At 46.1% G+C, this 17,743-nt stretch overlaps 1 protein-coding gene across 2 annotated transcripts in view; it reads left to right on the top strand.

Moving 5' to 3' along the window:
• LOC106612894 (neurobeachin) overlaps positions 1–17,743 on the top strand; it is a 301,033-nt gene that overhangs the window by 223,460 nt on the left and 59,830 nt on the right. For both annotated transcript variants that reach the window (XM_045724516.1, XM_045724515.1), the window contains exons 45-46: positions 3,020–3,135; positions 12,041–12,153. In XM_045724516.1, coding sequence (XP_045580472.1) covers positions 3,020–3,135; positions 12,041–12,153 — 229 coding nt within the window. The remainder of the gene's footprint in view (positions 1–3,019; positions 3,136–12,040; positions 12,154–17,743) is intronic.

The following is a 17,743-nucleotide window of genomic DNA, read 5'->3' as shown; positions in this document are numbered from 1 at the left end:
GGCGTTGTGCCGTGAGGTGTTGCTTTATCTGTTTTTTGAAACCAGGTTTGCTGTTTATTTGAGCAATTTGAGATAGAACGGAGTTCCATGCAATAATGGCTCTATATAATACAGTACGCTTTCTTGAATTTGTTCTGGATTTGGGGACTGTGAAAAGACCCCTGGTGGCATGTCTGGTGGGGTAAGTGTGTGTGTCAGAGCTGTATATAAATTGATTATGCAAATAACTTAGACTTTTCAACACATTAATGTTTCTTATTAAAAGAACAAGTGATGCAGTCAGTCATAGTATTTATATTACCCCTCTGACTACAATGAAAAGCAAGACGTATTAGTAGAAATGTGATCAATACATATGGATGATCTTATTCCTGTAGTGTTTGTAAGCACCCTGGTAGGTTGATTAATAACCTGAACAAGATTAAAGGCACTGGTTACAGTGAGAAGCTTCCTCTTGAGTGGACAGCTTGAAAACCAGTCAATATTCAGGTCCCCAAGAAAGTAGACCTCTCTGTTTACATCACATACACTATCAAGCATTTCACAGATATTATTTAGATACTGACTGTCAGCACTTGGTGGTCTATAGCAACACCCCTAAAGAAAAGGCTTTAGATGTGCCAAGTTAACCTGCAACCACAACACTTCAATAACGCTTGACATGAGATCTTCTCTAAGAATTAGAGGGATATGGCTATGAATATATAGAGCAACACCTCCCCCATAAGCATTTCTGTCTCTTCTACAGATGTTATAGCCTTGTATATGCTTTGTCATCAAATTAATTGTCTATGTGAGTCTCAGAAATTGCAAATGTTATCTGATGTTAGCAAGTTATTGATTTCATGATCCTTATTTCTAAGGCTACATATATTACTATGGGCTATTTTCAGCCCTTTCTTGGGTAGCTTATCAGTAGACATAATATGGAAGTAGACATAATATGGAAAAGAGCAAACAAAGCAAGAGAAAAATATATATGTTCAGCAGTCCGTTAATCAGTTGGTGTGTGTGTGTGTGCTGCTACGAACCCATAGGCTTGGCTCTCTCATCCCTTCCAGGCTTTTGGGAGGGAGGGTTGACAATGAGCCTGTCATAGCGGATGTAAGCAATATCCCCACGCTCTCTGGCAGCTTTCATGGCTGGGATTTCCTCTTCTGCGCACAGCTTCAGGATTGTCCTCATTGAGGAATATATACGTTCCCCTCAAGTTCTTTGCTCCTTCCAGAAGGGTTACCATGTCCTTGAACCTCAGGAACTTCACCACTATCGGCCTGGGCCTGTCACCTGGGCCAGTGATGTGTTTTCCAATTCTGTGGGCATGCTCCACCTCAATCTTCCTGTGGTGCATCTTCAGTTTCTCCAAAATCATTTCCCTCACTTTGTTCTCAGACTCCATCCAGGTCTCATGTGGAGATTCTGCAATTCCGTCCACAACCATGTTGTTCCACCTTGATTGTCCCTCAAGATAATCTGTTTTTTTCCGTTATTGTTATCATGGATTCACATATAGAACTGATGTACTCTCTCAATGATTTACAGATTGCTGTCATCTTGCCGTTCTCCTGTTTAAACTCATAGCTGACCCTAGGAGAACTACAAACTGTTCCTCAGGTCTTGGACATCTCTGGTCAGGTCGTCCTTTCTTTAATTTGTTGAATCCACCAGTATTTGGACAAACACTTGAAGCTATTTTCTTGTTGTTGTAACAACTGCTTGTAGAACTATTTTCATTTGTTTTAAAGATCCTTCACATGTGATAGATAGACACCATTGTCCTCAATGGTACTCCCGCCGGCTTTGGTATTTGTCATGGTAGCAACGTAGGTTACGCTGTTACTCCTCGCATTTCCAGACAGGATAAGTCACAGGGAAGATTGAAAACAACAATAAACAGCAGGGTTCTAGCCAGCCACAAGCCCGGGACAATCCGTGGTCCCAGCCACAATGGCTAACCGCATCGTGGGCTGCATTCAAGCCCTCAAGAAAACCCCGCTAGCTTGATAGGCAGCTAGCTAGCAGCTAGGCTAACTGTTACGCCAAATAAGTCCTTAGACACGGCCTTGGTCGGCAGGATCACTGAGAGTAGCAGTCCCAGCAACTGATGCAACTGCATTGCGGGACCAAACTCAAAAGGTAGCTAGCTACTAAGAAACCTTTTAATACACTTTCAAAAGAGCAAACTTTCCAAAACAACAAACCAAGCTCTCCCTTCATTCCGCGTTCAACAGGAAGTGAATCCCATTGCTCACGTCATTGGAGTGAGTGGTCATTGACCCTGACTGAACTAATCTAATTCTCTAAGTTAAGTCTCTGTAGCACAGAGCTGCAGCCTGCCTGCCTTCCTGCCTTCCTGACAACTGGCCGCATAGTAAAATACACAGAAGGAGACGGAGGACAGACCCTTTACCATACCTACACCCACACACATCTATTGTTAGCAATCAGTTAGCTAGTGTTAGCCGTTTATTGGCTAGTGTTAGCTCTCTGTTGTTAGCTAGTGTTAGCTATCAGCTAGTGTTATCTATCGGTTAGCGTTAGTTTTCAGTTTGTGTTAGCTATCGGCTAGTGTTAGCTATCAGCTAATGCTAGGTATTGACTAGTGTTAGATAGTATTGTTAGCTATTGTAGTGTAGTGTTAGGTCTTTTAGAAACAGCCTCCATCCAACTTTTGATTCTCCCCATGTGTTGAGTTGAAGTCACTTCAAGGACTGCACGACTCTGACACTTTGGTCATGGCTGAAGAATGCTTAGGTCTCACATGCTGATGAAGCTGTCACGCGGTGCCAGTGTGTGCTGCTCTGAGCTCTCACTGAATGATTGCGTGTCTGGGAGTTTTGGTCTTTAGCTGGTCTATGTTTGTCTGGTTGTGCACTTAGGTTTCTTGAGTACACTTACAAACCTCTTACTTAAACCTCAATGGTTTAAATGATTCCTGGTCAAAAGTAGTGCACTAAATAGGGAAAAGGGTGCCATTTTGGACACAGCCTAAGGTGTTTCTTCCTCTGTTGTTGTGCAGGCGTATCTCCATGGCCACGCCCCGGCAGCTCTTCAAGTCGTCCAACATGACCCAACGCTGGCAGAGGAGGGAGATCTCCAACTTCGAGTACCTCATGTTCCTCAACACCGTCGCAGGTCAGCTTCCCTTCTCCTCCCTTTCCTCCTCTCTCTTTTCCCACTCTCCTCCCCTTTCCTCTTTTCCCTCCTCTCCCTTTCTCCCCCTCTTCTGTGCTCTCTCCCCCTCATCTTGGATGGATCCATGATGTTGTGTTGAGCCGATCACCTCTTCTCTCCATACCCAAAATCTCGTAATCTATTATTCTAGCATGATGAATGTAGTGTATGTTGTTGTTGACTGTTAAAACATGCCATCCAGGGCCTACAGGTAAGTTGTCTTTGTTTAAGGAGTCGAATGCTCTCTTCGGTGTTCAGTTCACTCCTAAGCAGTAGTAATGTTAGTACTGTAGGTAGCCTCATTTCGCTGTTCATGTGGAGGAATATGACTGACTGTTATTTGACGCAAGAAAATAAGGAAAAAGGAAGCAAGACTATTGCAGATCACACATCCTCCAGGATAATTAGGGTGTGTGTGCGTGTGTGCGTGCACACGTGCGCACGTGCCTCTTTGTCGCCTCTGATCTGAACTGTGACTAACTGGAAGACGAGAGCGCCTGCCGCAGCACTCCTTTCTGAGAGGTGTCACATCCCTCGCTCGCTGCAGATTCATGCATATTTATATTTATCTGTGGCGTGAGTTCGATACATTATTGTCATCTAATTAGATGTACGGCAGACAGAAAAACATGGTGAAATTCATAAAAAATGCGTGGTAATGACCTGAGCTGCCAGAAGTGTCAGGGGAGTTGGGGTGGAAGACAGGAGGGAGATGGAGGCAAGAGGAGGAGGAGGGGTGGTGGAGGAGGAGAGGAAGAGAGGGCGAGAGGTGTTAACATGCAGCCAGTGCTCTTCTAATTAAACACTATTCTACTGTTATTAACATTCTGACATGTCAGAGTGTGTGTTGTGTGTGTGTGTGGGTATCATCCTGACACTTGAGAACAGGCTGGAACTGTACCCACAATGCATCTCCTTCCTACAACCTCGCACCCACCTCACACCGTGCGTGTGACTTTAGATGTGTAGCATCCATAACACCCTTACCCTAACCCACTATCATATCATATTGTATCTACATTTACATTTTGGTCATTTAGCAGACGCTGTTATCCAGAGTGACTTAAAATTGCCTTAACCACTCTAACCCTAACCCAGCATCATAATGTACCATTCACAACACCCAGATCTAACCCTAATAATTCTAATTATATCTATACATCACAGCAGCAGGAGAACCACCCTTCCATTAAACTACATTAAACACTCAGCGGCCATCTTTTTTGCTGTGGGAACTTCTGTGTCCTAATCAAGTACATTATCATTTGGGTATGACATGTTTCTGTCAGAGAAAGTAAGAGTAGCCCCCAGGGGCACACAGAGGATGGGAGTCTAGGGGGCTGGGAGGCTAAGGGGCTGGGAAGATGGGAGGCCAGGGGGCTGGGAGGCTAGGGGGATGGGTGGCTAGGGGCTGGAAAGATGGGAGTCTAGGGGGCTGGGAGGCTAGGGGGCTGGGAGGATGGGAGGCTAGGGGGCTGGGAAGATGGGAGGCCTGGGGGCTGGGAGGCTAGGGGGCTGGGTGGCTAGGGGGCTGGGTGGCTAGGGGCTGGAAGGATGGGAGGCTAGGAGGCTGGGAAGATGGGAGGCTAGGGGGCTAGGGGCTGGAATGTTGGGAGACTAGGAGGCTAGGGGGCAGGGAGGGGGCTGGGAGGATGGGCTGGGAGGATGGGAAGCTAGGGAGCTGGGAGGATGGGGGGCTGGGAAGATGGGAGGTTTGGGGCTTGGATTAAGCAACACTCAGCAGCCATCTTTTTTGCTGTGGGAACTACTGTGTCCTAATCCAGTACATTATCATTTGGGTATGACATGTTTCTGTCAGAGGAAGTAAGAGTAGCCCCCAGGGGCACACAGAGCCGAGAGGTTGGGGACAGATCAGAACATTGTAGAGCAGGGAAGCCAGAAGGTTGAGAAGCTATCGGTGGCTGGTAGGTTGGGGAAATCGCAGAACATTGCAGAGTAGAGAAAAGAGGCTAGGGGGCTGGGAAGTTGGGAGGATGGAAGGCTAGGGGGCTGGGAGGTTAGGGGGCTGGGAGGTTTGGAGGCTAGGGGGCTGGAAGGATGGAAGGCTAGAGGGCTCAGAGGATGAGAGGCTAGGGAGCTGGGGGCTGGAAGGTTGGGAGGCTATGGGTCTGGGAGGCTAGGGGGTTGGGCGGTTGGGAGGCTAGGGGGCTGTGAGGATGGGAAGATGGGCGGCTAGGGGTCTGGGAGGCTAGGGGGCTCAGAGGATGGGAGGCTAGGGGGCTGGGAGGCTAGGGTGCTAGGAGGATGGGAGGCTAGGGAGCTGGGGGGGATGGAAGGTTGGGAGGCTAGGGTGCTGGGAGGATGGGAGGCTGGGAGGGTGGGAGGCTAGGGTGCTGGGAGGATGGGAGGCTGGGAGGATGGGAGGATGGGAGGTGGGAGGCTAGGATGCTGAGAGGATGGGAGGCTAGGATGCTGGGAGGGTGGGAGGCTAGGATGCTGGGAGGGTGGGAGGCTGGGAGCATGGGAGGCTAGGATGCTGAGAGGATGGGAGGCTAGGATGCTGAGAGGATGGGAGGCTAGGAGGATGGGAGGCTAGGATGCTGGGAGGGTGGGAGGCAAGGATGCTGGGAGGATGGGAGGGTTGGAGGTTAGGGGCTTGGACGTGTTTCAGGAAGCAGAGTGCTGCTGTGTGACTGATGGCTCTGTTAAGATGAAAAAGCTGTAGTGTTTCTCTTTGTACCCTCAGGTCAGGGGTCATCTTTCATTGGGGGTGTGTGTGTGTGTGTGTGTGTGTGTGTGTGTGTGTGTGTGTGTGTGTGTGTGTGTGTGTGTGTGTGTGTGTGTGTGTGTGTGTGTGTGTGTGTGTGTGTGTGTGTGTGTGTGTGTGTGTAACACCGTAGTGTTGTTAGAAGTGAAGTGTATTGCTGTTTAAACTCTAACCCGTCAGTTTGGAGTGCAGCATGGAAACTTCACCGTCTACAAACCAAACAAAACTCACTTCCAACCAAACACCTCTCACAGTGCTGCACATCCTCTCACACCAAACTAAGAAAAAGGGGTTTTAATTACTATCTTGCAGTAACTTGGATTTAATTCAAATGTTTTATTTTAATAAAATGATTGTGTCAGTGCTGATAATGGTCTCCTGTCCTGTTTGACTGGCTGTTGTAGGTTTGCTGCTAGTGTGTAATAATCTATAATCAGTTGTTGAGATCACACCCATAGTTCTTTTCTCTGATTGGACCAGCTCATATTAGTGTCTTCTGATTGGACCAGCCCATAACAGTGCTTACTTATTGGACAGCCCATAGCAGTGTCTTCTGATTGGACCAGCCCATAGTAGTGTCTTCTGATTGGACCAGTCCATAGCAGTGTGAAATTAGAGAGGACTTGTGGCGACTTGGACGGTTGAGGAGCTCCTCATGGTTCTCATGGCTGAGTTAGGGTTCCATCTGAAAACCATCAAAACCATTTTCCTGAAGAGGAAAACTAAGCTCTCACATCTGGCAACCCTCAGTACAGCTGCATGTGGGCACCGCCATGACTAGGGTATCCATGGTAACCGCCACGGGCTGTCCAATCAGGAGGCTAGCCTGGCGGTGTCACATCAGGCGTGTTCAACGACAACACGGTGACCAGGAGAACAGTTCTATATCTCTGTAATTACATATATAATACAGAATACATATAGACACTACACACACTACACATACACAATACATATACACACTACACATACACAATACATATACACACACTACACACACATACTACATATACACACTGCACACACTACATATACACACAGTACACACACTACACATACACAATACATATACACACTACACATACACAATACATATACACACACTACACACACATACTACATATACACACTGCACACACTACATATACACACAAACACAATACAGATACTACATATACAGACTGCACACACGACATATACACACTACATATACACACTACACACACACACACTACACACACACACTACATCTACACACACATACTACATATACACACTACACACAATACATATACACACACACTACATATACACACTACATATACACACTACATACACACATTACATATACACACTACACACACTACATATACACAATACATATACACAGTACATATACACACTACACACACTACATATACACAATACATATACACACTACACACACATACTACATATACACACTACACACACATACTACATATACACACTACACACACATACTACATATACACACTACATACACACTACAGTCGGGGCCAAAAGTTTTGAGAATGACACAAATATTAATTTCCACAAAGTTTGCTGCTTCAGTGTCTAGATATTTTTGTCAGATGTTACTATGGAATGCTGAAGTATAATTACAAGCATTTCATAAGTGTCAAAGGCTTTTATTGACAATTACGTGAAGTTGATGCAAAGAGTCAATATTTGCAATGTTGGCCCTTCTTTTTCAAGACCTCTGCAATCCGTCCTGGCATGCTGTCAATTAATTTCTGGGCCACATCCTGACTGATGGCAGCCCATTCATGCATAATCAATACTTGGAGTTTGTCAGAATTTGTGGGTTTTTGTTTGTCCACCCGCCTCTTGAGGATTGACCACAAATTCTCAATGGGTTTAAGGTCTGGGGAGTTTCCTGGCCATGGACCTAAAATATTGATGTTTTGATCTCGAGCCACTTAGTTATCACTTTTGCCTTATGGCAAGGTGCTCCATCATGCTGGAAAAGGCATTGTTCATCACCAAACTGTTCCTGGGTGGTTGGGAGAAGTTGCTCTCAGAGGATGTGTTGGTACCATTCTTTATTCATGGCTGTGTTCTTAGGCAAAATTGTGAGTGAGCCCACTCCCTTGGCTGAGAAGCAACCCCACACATGAAGGGTCTCAGGATGCTTTACTGTTGGCATGACACAGGACTGATGGTAGCGTTCACCTTGTCTTCTCCGGACAAGCTTTTTTCCGGATGCCCCAAACAATCGGAAAGGGGATTCATCAGAGAAAATGACTTTACCCCAGTCCTCAGCAGTCCAATCCCTGTACCTTTTGCAGAATATCAGTCTGTCCCTGATGTTTTTCCTGGAGAGAAGTGGCTTCTTTGCTGCCCTTCTTGACACCAGGCCATCCTCCAAAAGTCTTCGCGTGCAGATGCACTCATACCTGCCTGCTGCCATTCCTGAGCAAGCTCTGTACTGGTGGTGCCCCGATCCCGCAGCTGAATCAACTTTCGGAGACGGTCCTGGCGCTTGCTGGACTTTCTTGGGCGCCCTGAAGCCTTCTTCACAACAATTGAAACGCTCCCCTTGAAGTTCTTGATGATCCGATAAATGGTTGATTTAGGTGCAATCTTACTGGCAGCAATATCCTTGCCAGTGAAGCCCTTTTTGTGCAAAGCAATGATGACGGCACGTGTTTGACAGAGGAAGAACAATGATTCCAAGCACCACCCTCCTTTTGAAGCTTCCAGTCTGTTATTCGAACTCAATCAGCATGACGGAGTGATCTACAGCCTTGTCCTCATCAACACTCGCACCTGTGTTAACGAGGGAATCACTGACATGATGTCAGCTGGTCCTTTTGTGGCAGGGCTGAAATGCAGTGGAAATGTTTTTGGGGGATTCAGTTCATTTGCATGGCAAAGAGAGACTTTGCAATGAATTGCAATTCATCTGATCACTCTTCATAACATTCTGGAGTATATGCAAATTGCCATCATACAAACTGAGGCAGCAGACTTTGTGAAAATTAATATATGTGTCATTCTCAAAACTTTTGGCCACGACTCTACATACACACTACATACACACACTACATATACACACACTACATATACACAATACATGTACACACTACATATATACACACTACACACTACACCCACTACATACACACACTACATATACACACTACACATACACACTACCCACACTACATATAAACACTACACACACTACATGTATACACTACACTACACACACACACACACACACACCCTTTGCTCCTAACCATGAACGTATTCATTACGGAGACCGTTTACGAAACAAACAGAAGCAAACCGAGCAAAACGAGAGTTTCTATTGGACAAATTCAGGTAGGTCCCTCCCCGTTTCATTTGGTTTGCTTCCGTATAAGAAACGTTGAACCCCAACCCCAGACTGGCCTAGTATACTCAGCAGGACCAGGCAGAGAAAGGAAGAGCACACCAACACACAGTCAATCAGTCATCAATCCCATGTATTTATAAAGCCCTTAGTATTTTATTTATTTATTTTATTTCACCTTTATTTAACCAGGTAGGCAAGTTGAGAACAAGTTCTCATTTACAATTGCGACCTGGCATCAGTTACATTAGTGGATGTCACAAAGTGCTATACAGAAACCCAGACTAAAGAGCACGGTGGCTAGGAAAAACTCCCTAGAAAGGCAGGAACCTAGGAAGAAACCTGGAGAGGATCTGAGGGGCTGTCCAGACCTCTTCTGGCTGTGCCGGTGGAAATTATAAGTGTACATGGTCATTAAGGCTAGATTGTTCTTCAAGATGTTCAAATATTGATAGATGACCAGCACGGTCAAATAATAATCACATTGGTTATAGAAGGTGCAACAGGAGTAAAAACAACCTCAGGAGTAAATGCCAGTTGGCTTTTCATAGCCGAGCATTCAGAGGTCGAGACAGCAGGTGCGGTAGAGAGAGCGAGGGATAGAGGGGGTCGAAACAGAAGGTTCGGGATAAGGTAGCAGGTCCGGTGAACAGGTCAGGGTTCCATAGCCGCAGGCAGAACAGCAGAAACTGGATCAGCAGCATGACCAGGTGGACTGGGGACAGGCAGAGCCAGGAGTTTCCAGGCCAGGTAATAGTGAAGAATGGTCTTTGGGCACAGGTCCTCCGGGAGGGGAGAGAGAGAGATGGGAGAATTAGAGGGAGCATATTTAAGATCACACAGTACACCAGATAAGACAGGAGAATTACACCAGATAGGACAGACTGACCCTAGCCCCCCGATACATAGACTATTTAAGCATAGCTACTGGGGACTGAAACAGTGGGGGTCGGAGGACACTGTGTGCCCCGTCCGACGATACCCCCTGACAGGGCCAACCAGGCAGGATATAGCCCCACCCATTTGTCAAACCCCAGCCCCCACACCACCAGAAGGATAACAACAAACCACCAACTTCCTACCCTGAAACAGTGGCATGTCTTCATGGATGCCAAGGGAAGCTAGGCTTCCCCAAAACATTGACCAAAATAAATAAATAATAATTGATATTTTGTCTCTCACCGCCCCTCTGTCTCTGTATGTGTAGCCCATCTATCTGATGCTGTCTGGTCAAAAAGAGTAGGATATTGTTGCCGCCCGTAGCATTGAATGGGAAGTCAGCAAGGATTTGGCCTTCCTTGATAAAATAGCCAATCACCATTGAGCTAAACTGAGTGAGCTCAACTGTGAATGGTCCTGGAGCACCAGAAAAAAGTGTCAATGGAAGCCAGGGATTTGGACTTGTGGTTTTACTTAATTCTCCATACTGGCCAATGATTATAATGGTGATTCTGACTCAACCATAAATTCATACATTGTGCCCCTGGCCTGAGACGATGGAAGTTCAATATGTAGCTAGATGTAGAAGGCTAATGTTAACTAGCTGGCTAATCATTGCCCATGAAAGGAAGTTAGGCTAGCAAGCAAGCATTTTAGCCAGGTAGTCTAGGACAACAAAAATTAAAAGCGTGTACTGTATGACAGAGTCATAGACCATTTCAGAAACATGAAAGAGAGGAGGATGGCATTGGTGTTTTTCTACAAGTAGGGTGAGTCAACACACACACACACACACACACACACACACACACACACACACACACACACACACACACACACACACAAATCAGTACCACGGACATAGACATTATATTTTGCTTAGGTTGATTGGACCTTTTAGTTGTCACTGTATTAGACTATGCATAGGTGTTTTGATGATGTGCTGAAATAGTGGAGGCAGCTCCTGTTTTCTTTGCGACTTTGCGCTAACTTTCCGGTGTTCTACATCAATAGTTGTTTTGTAGTGCGAAAATGTCAGACAGATGTTGCTCTCTGGTTTTGTGATGAATTTATTCTGCCACTGAGTATTTTTATTGTCTCTACCTTTAGGCTTATATATCACAGTGTCAAGGCATATGAACTAACAGGTTATAGAGCAAACAATACAATTATCACAACACATAGGTTGTAATATGGCATTTTTACCCTGGCTTGGCTTCACCAGTGATTTTACCCACACACTGCTACTGCCCTGAGACAAGGCAGAGTGTAGCCCACGAAGATCTCCCCAACCACACGAGCCCGAGGGGGGGCGCAAGACCGAACAAGAAGATAACGTCAGTGACTCAACCCCCTCAAGTCGAGTTTAGCGAAAAAAGCCTGGTACGACCTGATGCACCCCCCTTAGGGACGGCATGGGAGGGCACTACTAAGCCAGTGACTCAGCCCCCGTAATAGGGTCAGAGGCGAACACACACACACACACACACTCCCACACTGCTCCCATACTAAGGCCTCCCCACAGAGAGCAGAGTGAGGACTATTTTAGTGGTGGTGTCACACTGCCAGACAGGAAGTTAGTCTGTCAGAAACAGGAAGCTGGCCTGAGAGGAGTCTGATGGAATGCTCTACTGGAATGTTGCATGCTGGGTCCCCAAAGTAACCTAAGCCTCGTGTGTACCCCGCAGTTCTCCCCTGCGCCCTGCAGTTCTCCCCCTCACACATCCTCCCCCGCCCCACCTCATGCCCCTCCTCTTTCCTCTTACAGAACTTCTCTAACAGATCTCTGTCTCTCTCTCTGTCTGTCTGTTGGTCTGTAGGGAGGACCTACAATGATCTGAACCAGTACCCTGTGTTTCCCTGGGTTCTCACCAACTATGAGTCCGAGGAGCTGGACCTCACCCTGCCGGGCAACTTCAGAGATCTCTCCAAGGTACTGTCATTCTGTTATACACCCTGTAGGACTGGAGGAGAGGGGGAAGGAAGGGGGAAGGAGAGGAACGGTGGGGGAAATTGGGGAGGAGGGGTAAAGACAGGAGGGGTGAGGGTCTCAGTCGGCAGGGGGATTTCCATATTAAGGCCCATGCAGGCTGGAAGAGAAAGCCATCTTGACTGGGAAATAATGCAGACATCATAATGCAGACATCATAATGCAGACATCATGTGCTTAGTCTGAACCCAGTGCTGGAATGTAGCGAAGGAGCTGACAGTTTAACATCCTAAGTGTCTCTGCTCTGTTTGGTACTGTATCGCCTCAGCACATAAACTGAATGTTCTAGTGTTTTTGCTCTGTTTGGCATGGTACTGTCCTCGACCATCAACTGTAGGAGAGTTTTAAGTGTCTGTATGATGAGGGCTTCTGGCCCTGTTTAACTTCCTAGCAGCGCTCTCTCTCGCTCTCTCTTACTCTCTCAACTCACAGACTCACTGACCTGAAAACAATCGCATTCCTGTCTGAGCTTTCCTTCTCTCTCACTCTGTCACACCCTCCTTCCCCCGTTCCCGCTCTTCCTCAAAGTGCCGACTCCTTGACTCTCTCTGTGCTCCGTTTTCCCAAATGTTTTTTCATACATTTTCACCTCAGATCCCAGACAAGTGTTTGCTAGGGAGGAAGCAGAGGGACAAGCAGGGTGGCAGGTAGGCAGAGAGGGAAGGAAAAGCAGGAATGGGGGAAGGAGGGTATGGAAATGAGAGGTTGCTGAACTCACGATTAAAAACAAGAAATAACCACAACTATAGCACCCTGGTAGGTAGGTGTACTGATAATGTCAGTGAATACACTTCCCTCCTAACAGATGTCTATAAGGGTAGTCTCCTCTCCACCTGGTTCATAGCAGTTTCACCCAGCCAGTCTATAAAGTCACTGTGTGAATATTTCTACTCAGCCCTGTTGGTGATCCAGTATAATCCAGTGTTCACTCTGGCAGCAGGTCTACAGTAAAACACACACCTTTCCTGTGTCTTTCTGCTGTCGTTTTAGCTAATGTAACCCTGTGGCAGATTCAGTCTGTGTGTGTGCGTGTGTGTGAGAGAGAGAGCCCGAGCCCTCTGGCCTGTGGAGACAGTTATGTATTGTAATGTATTCTAGTGACATCCTCCCATGCTGTTTACAGGCTGAGCTGCCTTCATTACCTTGAGTTCACAGGCCTCTCTCTCCTGACAGTTGTCCTTGGAACCCCAGGGCTCACACACACCTCCAACCCCAGGGCTCCTACCTCCAGACGTACCAGCAACCGAACTGAACTGGACTGAAGGGGCTTGAGTTCTCACACATATAATCAGATTAGACAAAGAGCAGGGGAGAGAGGAAATAGGGAGGAACTCGGAGAGAGAGAGAGACTAAGTGTTCTGAACGGAGTCATGTAAAACCACCAAACCACTAAAACATCTTGTGCGTCCCAAATGGCACCCTATTTCCTATATAGTGCTCTACTTTTGACCAGAGCCCTATAGGGTGCTGGTCAAAAGTAGTGCACTATGTAGGGAATACGGTTCCATTTGGGAAGCAGTCATCCAGTGATATTTTGTCCTCTGACTCAGCTGCTCACGCCATGGGGTCACGTGACTACCAATCAGGAAGTGGGTGCCAGTACCAGCAGGCTAAATGTCCTTTAGCTCCTGGATGATACGCCACTTAATCCTCTCACACACCTGCAATTTACCTGCTGATCAGCTAGCCAGTCATCCGTGTTAAATCCAACTGAACAGAGTGTTCTCTGCCTCAGGGCCACAGTGGAGCATTCCTACTGTCAGATCACAGGGAGCACACACACACACAACCATACACACACACCCTCCATGTCAGCGGTACAGTGGTGTGGTGGAGCGGTTCATTAGGTTTTAATGATTATTTCCTGGTGACTGACAGGTGGCTGATGGGAAAGGGAAGCTCATCTCCTCATAGCTGTTAGTTGATGGAGTGGAAACGCTGATAATCCTATATGAAGGCATACTGAGCGTGTTCTGCTTAACAATCTAGAGGTTTATCATGGCTGTTGTTCTACCTGTTTTTATGTGTTTCTGATAGGAAGTGATGTGATGTGACTCTGTCAAAACTTTTCTCAGGGAGAAACAGCCAAAGCTGTGAAGTGACAGCAGACATATGTACCTGATCTACTTTACCTCCTAGCTACTGTTATGAAACAGAGAGGGAGCTTGTCCATACTGGTCTTCGGACCCACGGCCTTATGAACCAGAGCACTTCACATTTTCTATGGCTCCAAGAAAGCTAGCTCACTTGGAAGAGAAATTATATTTACATTTAGGTCATTTAGCAGACTTTTTCATACTGGTCGCCCGTGGGAATCAAACCCACAACTCTGGCATTGCAAGCACCATGCTCTATCAACTGAGCCACACAGGACTCTAGTGTGCACATATGTGTGCATATATACAGTTCCTTCAGAAAGTATTCAGACTCCTTGACTTTTCCACATTTTGTTACGTTATAGCCTTATTCTAAAATGTATTAAATAAATACATAATACCCCACAATGACAAAGCAAAAACAGGTTTTTAGGAATTTGCTCCAGGTTTTAAAAAATTTGCTCCAGGTTTCCTCCAGACGTGATGCTTGGTATTCAGGCAAAAGAGTTCAATCTTGGTTTCATCAGACCAGAGAATCTTGTTTCTCATGGTCTGAGTCCTTTAGGTGCCTTTTGGCAAACTCCAAGCGGGCTGTCATGTGTTTTTTACTGAGGAGTGGCTTCTGTCTGGCCACTACCATAAATGCCTGATTGGTGGAGTGCTGCAGAGATGGTTGTCCTTCTGGAAGGTTCTCCAATCCCCACAGAGGAAATCCCCACGTCCCTGACCAAGGCCCTTCTCACCCGATTGCTCAGTTTGGCCAGGCAGCTAGCTCTAGGAAGAGTATTGGTGGTTCCAAACTTCTTCCATTTAAGAATGATGGAGGCCACACATTTTTTGGTACCCTTCCCCAGATCTGTGCCTCGACACAACCCTGTCTCGGAGCTCTACAGCCAATTCATTCGACCTCATGGCTTGGTTTTTTTCTGACATGCACTGTCAACTGTGGGACCTTATATAGATAGGTGTGTGCCTTTCCAAATCATGTCCAATCAATTGAATTTACCACAGGTGGACTCCAATCAAGTTGTAGAAACATCTCATGGATCATCAATGGAAACAGGTTGCACCTGAGCTCAATTTCGAGTCTCATAGCAAGGGGTCTGGATACTTATGTAAATAAGGTATTTCTGTTTTAAATTTTTAATACATTTGCAAACATTTCTAAAAACCTGTTTTCACTTCATCATTATGGGGTATTGTGTGTATATTGATGAGGCAAAACATTTATTTCAAATCAAATTTTATTGGTCACGTACACATGGTTAGCAGATGTTATTATGAGTGTAGCGAAATGCTTGTGCTTCTAGTTCCGACAGTGCAGCAATATCTAACAAGTAATGTCTAACAATTCCACAACAAATACTTAATACACACAAATCTAAGTAAGGAATGGAATAAGAACATATAATTATATGGATGAGCAATGTCAGAGCGGCATAGGCTAAGATGCAATAGATGGTATAGAATACAGTATATACATATGAGATGAGTAATGCAAGATATGTAAACATTATTAAAGTGACTAGTGTTCCATTTATTAAAGTGGCCAATGATTTCACGTCTGTATGTAGGCAGTAGGGATGCAACGGTACAGTGGGCCCATGGTTCGGTATGTATCACAGTTTGTGGGGTACGGTTTCGGTATCTTTATATTTAAGAAAAGTGTGCGCTTGTATGACCCTCATACAGGGGACGAGTTTGCAACACGTTGCTCTTCATCTCCCAATCCAGTACATAGTGAACCAACACAGTGAGGTAGCTTTGAGTTGCTCTGGAGGGCCAACTATCAGTGGAGAGAGCTAGGTAGGATGTCTGTGTCAATTCCTTTTCAATTTCTCTCCGTGATGTTTCATAGAGTTTGGGAATTACTTTGCTGCTGAAATGTGTGCGGGAGGGGATATTGTAACGCGGTTCAATTGTTTTCATCAGTTGAAGAAATCCCGAGTCAGTAACCACGGAATAGGGCTGCAAATCTTTGGCTATGAATACTCCCACTACTTTCATTATTTATTTATGAATTTGTCGCAAATATTTGTTGGAAGGCAGCAGTGAGAGATTGTGTTTTCGCTAACGAGTGGACTCCTTGCTCCAGCTCCACCTACAATGAATACGGCCGGGTGATGGCGACGTAAATGACACATCATGTTAGAAGTGTTTCCACTCAAGTAGCCGACAGTGGTAAAGCAATGATTGAAGACTGTACTTTGTTTGTTTATGGTCTTCTTACACTCGTCATCGTAATTAACGCTGAATCCAAAATGTTCCCACACAGCGGATTTGAAAGACGGCGGTGACTCTTCAAATTTGCTTCTCTCTGTCTCGCTAGCGCTTGCCATTGTCACATTGGAGCTGAGAGAATATTTGTTTTTAGTTTCCCCTCTCTCCATGGGGCCCCATTAGGGAGGTTTCCTACTGAGATGTCATTGCAAATCGTCTATTGGTCGTTTGGGGGGGGTGTTGCGGTTTCCACATTTTGAGGCATTGCTCTGGAGTAAAGTTTGTCAGCCCTCAGGAGACCCCTAACGGCCTGGGGCCCAAAGCAGTTGCCTGCCAAGCCTGTTCACAAGCTGCACGTCTGGTTCTGTGGATCTGAATGTACAACGTGCGTGTAGTCAGCAGCGCAATAAGAAAGTTTAGGAAATTATAGGAAAATGACAGGCATATCGTAATTCCGCGGTTCACGTTCGACAACATACTGTGTACTGTTGCATTCTTAGTAGGCTGCAGCCTCTCTGTGATAGTGATAGAAACTGTTTTTCAGTCTCTCGGTCCCAGCTTTGATGCATCTGTACTGACCTTGCCTTCTGGATGGTAGCGGGGTGAACAGGCAGTGGCTCAGGTGGTTGTTGATTATCTTTTTGGCCTTCCTGTGACATCAGGTGCTGTAGGTGTCCTGTAGGGCAGGTAGTTTGCCCCCGGTGATGCGTTGTGCAGACCGCACCACCCTCTGGAGAGCCCTGTGGTTGGGGGCGGTGCATTTGCCGTACCAGGCGGTGATACAGTCCAACAGGATGCTCTCAATTGTGCTTCTGTAAGCATTTGTGAGGGTTTTATGTGACAAGCCAAATTTCTTCAGCCTCCTGAGGTTGAAGAGGCACTGTTGCGCCTTCTACACCAAACTGTCTATGTGGAAGAACCATTTCAGTTTGTCAGTGATATGTATGCCGAGGAACTAAAAACTTTCCACCTTATCCACTGCTGTCCTGTCGATGTGGATAGGGGGGTGCTCCCTCTGCTGTTTCCTGAAGTCCACAATCATCTCCTTTGTTTTGTTGACGTTGAGTGAGAGGTTATTTTTCCTGACACCACACTCCGAGAGCCCTCACCTCCTCCCTGTAGGCTGTCTCGTCGTTGTTGGTAATCAAGCCTACCACTGTTGTGTCGTCTGCAAACCTGATGATTGAGTTGGAGGCGTGCATGGCCACGCAGTAATG

Source organism: Salmo salar, chromosome ssa09 (assembly GCF_905237065.1).
Source record: "Salmo salar chromosome ssa09, Ssal_v3.1, whole genome shotgun sequence".
Lineage (NCBI taxonomy): Eukaryota > Metazoa > Chordata > Actinopteri > Salmoniformes > Salmonidae > Salmo > Salmo salar.
The sequence above is the reverse complement of the archived record's forward strand: the minus strand, read 5'-3'. Positions and strand labels throughout refer to the sequence as shown.